Here is a 1,086-nt window from a genome sequence, read left to right as displayed (position 1 = left end):
GCTCTGCCCAGAGCTTCTCGCTTGCTCGGTACAACCCGTGCGCCCCTTCTTCTGGATCTTTAGGACTCGAGTTCCTTTCTCTCCGTTGCAGATGAAACGTTGCTGATCAATGTCATCTGCGGGGTGGTTTCGGGGGTGATCTCCTCTGCCATCGCCAACCCGACCGACGTGCTGAAGGTGAGCCGGGTCCCCGGCTGGAGGCAGCTCCTGCTCAGCTGTGGGTTGCTGCGTGGTGCCGGCGCGCTCCCGCTGACTCCCGCGTCTCTTTCAGATCCGAATGCAGGCTCAAGGCAGTTTGTTCCAGGGCGGGATGATCGGCAGCTTCATCGACATCTACCAGCAGGAGGGAACGCGAGGCCTCTGGCGGGTGAGCACCAGCTGGGGGTCCCAGATGTTTCGCAGGAGGAGAGCTGCTGCCTGGCCTCTGCAGGAGGCGGCCAGCTCTGGTGTTGACAATAGAATCATGGACCGGTTTGGGTTGGAAAGGACCTCAAAGATCCTTGGCAGGGACATCTTTCACTAGATCAGGTTGCTCAAGGCTCCATCCAGCCTGGCCTGGACCACTTCCAGGGATGGAGCATCCGCAGCCTCCCTGGGCACCCTGTGCCAGAGCCTCACCACGCTCAGGGGAAAGAACTTCTTCCTTAGATCTGGTCTAAACCTACGCTCCTGCATTACCCCTCAGCCTATCACTGTGACAAGTCCCTCCCCTTGAGATTATTTCTGCTCTCTAGACAAAGACACGCAAGAGGGAGAGAGAGGCTAGAAAAGAAATTAAACCCTCTGTGTTGGTGGCGCATGTGAAAATCTCCTAAATCAAAAAACCTTAACAAAACGGAGTCTCTCCCCTGGTACAGCTGCTCTGCCTGCAGTGCAGAATCTTTCCTGGTGTTGAAATCAGTATCACAGAATTATTGAGGCTGGGAAAGACCTCTGAGATCATCAAGTCCAGCCTATGTCCCTGTTGTTGAGCAGGGGAAAGTTCCAGCCCGATTCCTGCGCGCCGGAGGCCAGGAGGAGAGAAGCAGCGCGTAGTTAACCTGGCTGGGGTAACACCGCCGGAGTGGAGGAATCTTCAGCTTTTGA

At 56.2% G+C, this 1,086-nt stretch overlaps 1 protein-coding gene across 1 annotated transcript in view; it reads left to right on the top strand.

Moving 5' to 3' along the window:
- Positions 1–91: 91 nt before the first annotated feature.
- Positions 92–1,086, top strand: part of LOC104279570 (brain mitochondrial carrier protein 1-like) — a gene marked incomplete at its 5' end in the record, with an annotated part of 3,542 nt that continues 2,547 nt past the window's right edge. The window contains 2 exon segments of the mRNA XM_009876894.1: positions 92–177; positions 272–367. Coding sequence (XP_009875196.1) covers positions 92–177; positions 272–367 — 182 coding nt within the window.

Source organism: Apaloderma vittatum, unplaced genomic scaffold (genome assembly GCF_000703405.1).
Source record: "Apaloderma vittatum isolate BGI_N311 unplaced genomic scaffold, ASM70340v1 scaffold27289, whole genome shotgun sequence".
NCBI lineage: Eukaryota > Metazoa > Chordata > Aves > Trogoniformes > Trogonidae > Apaloderma > Apaloderma vittatum.
Note: the sequence above shows the minus strand (reverse complement) of the source record. Positions and strands in the feature narration are given on the sequence as shown.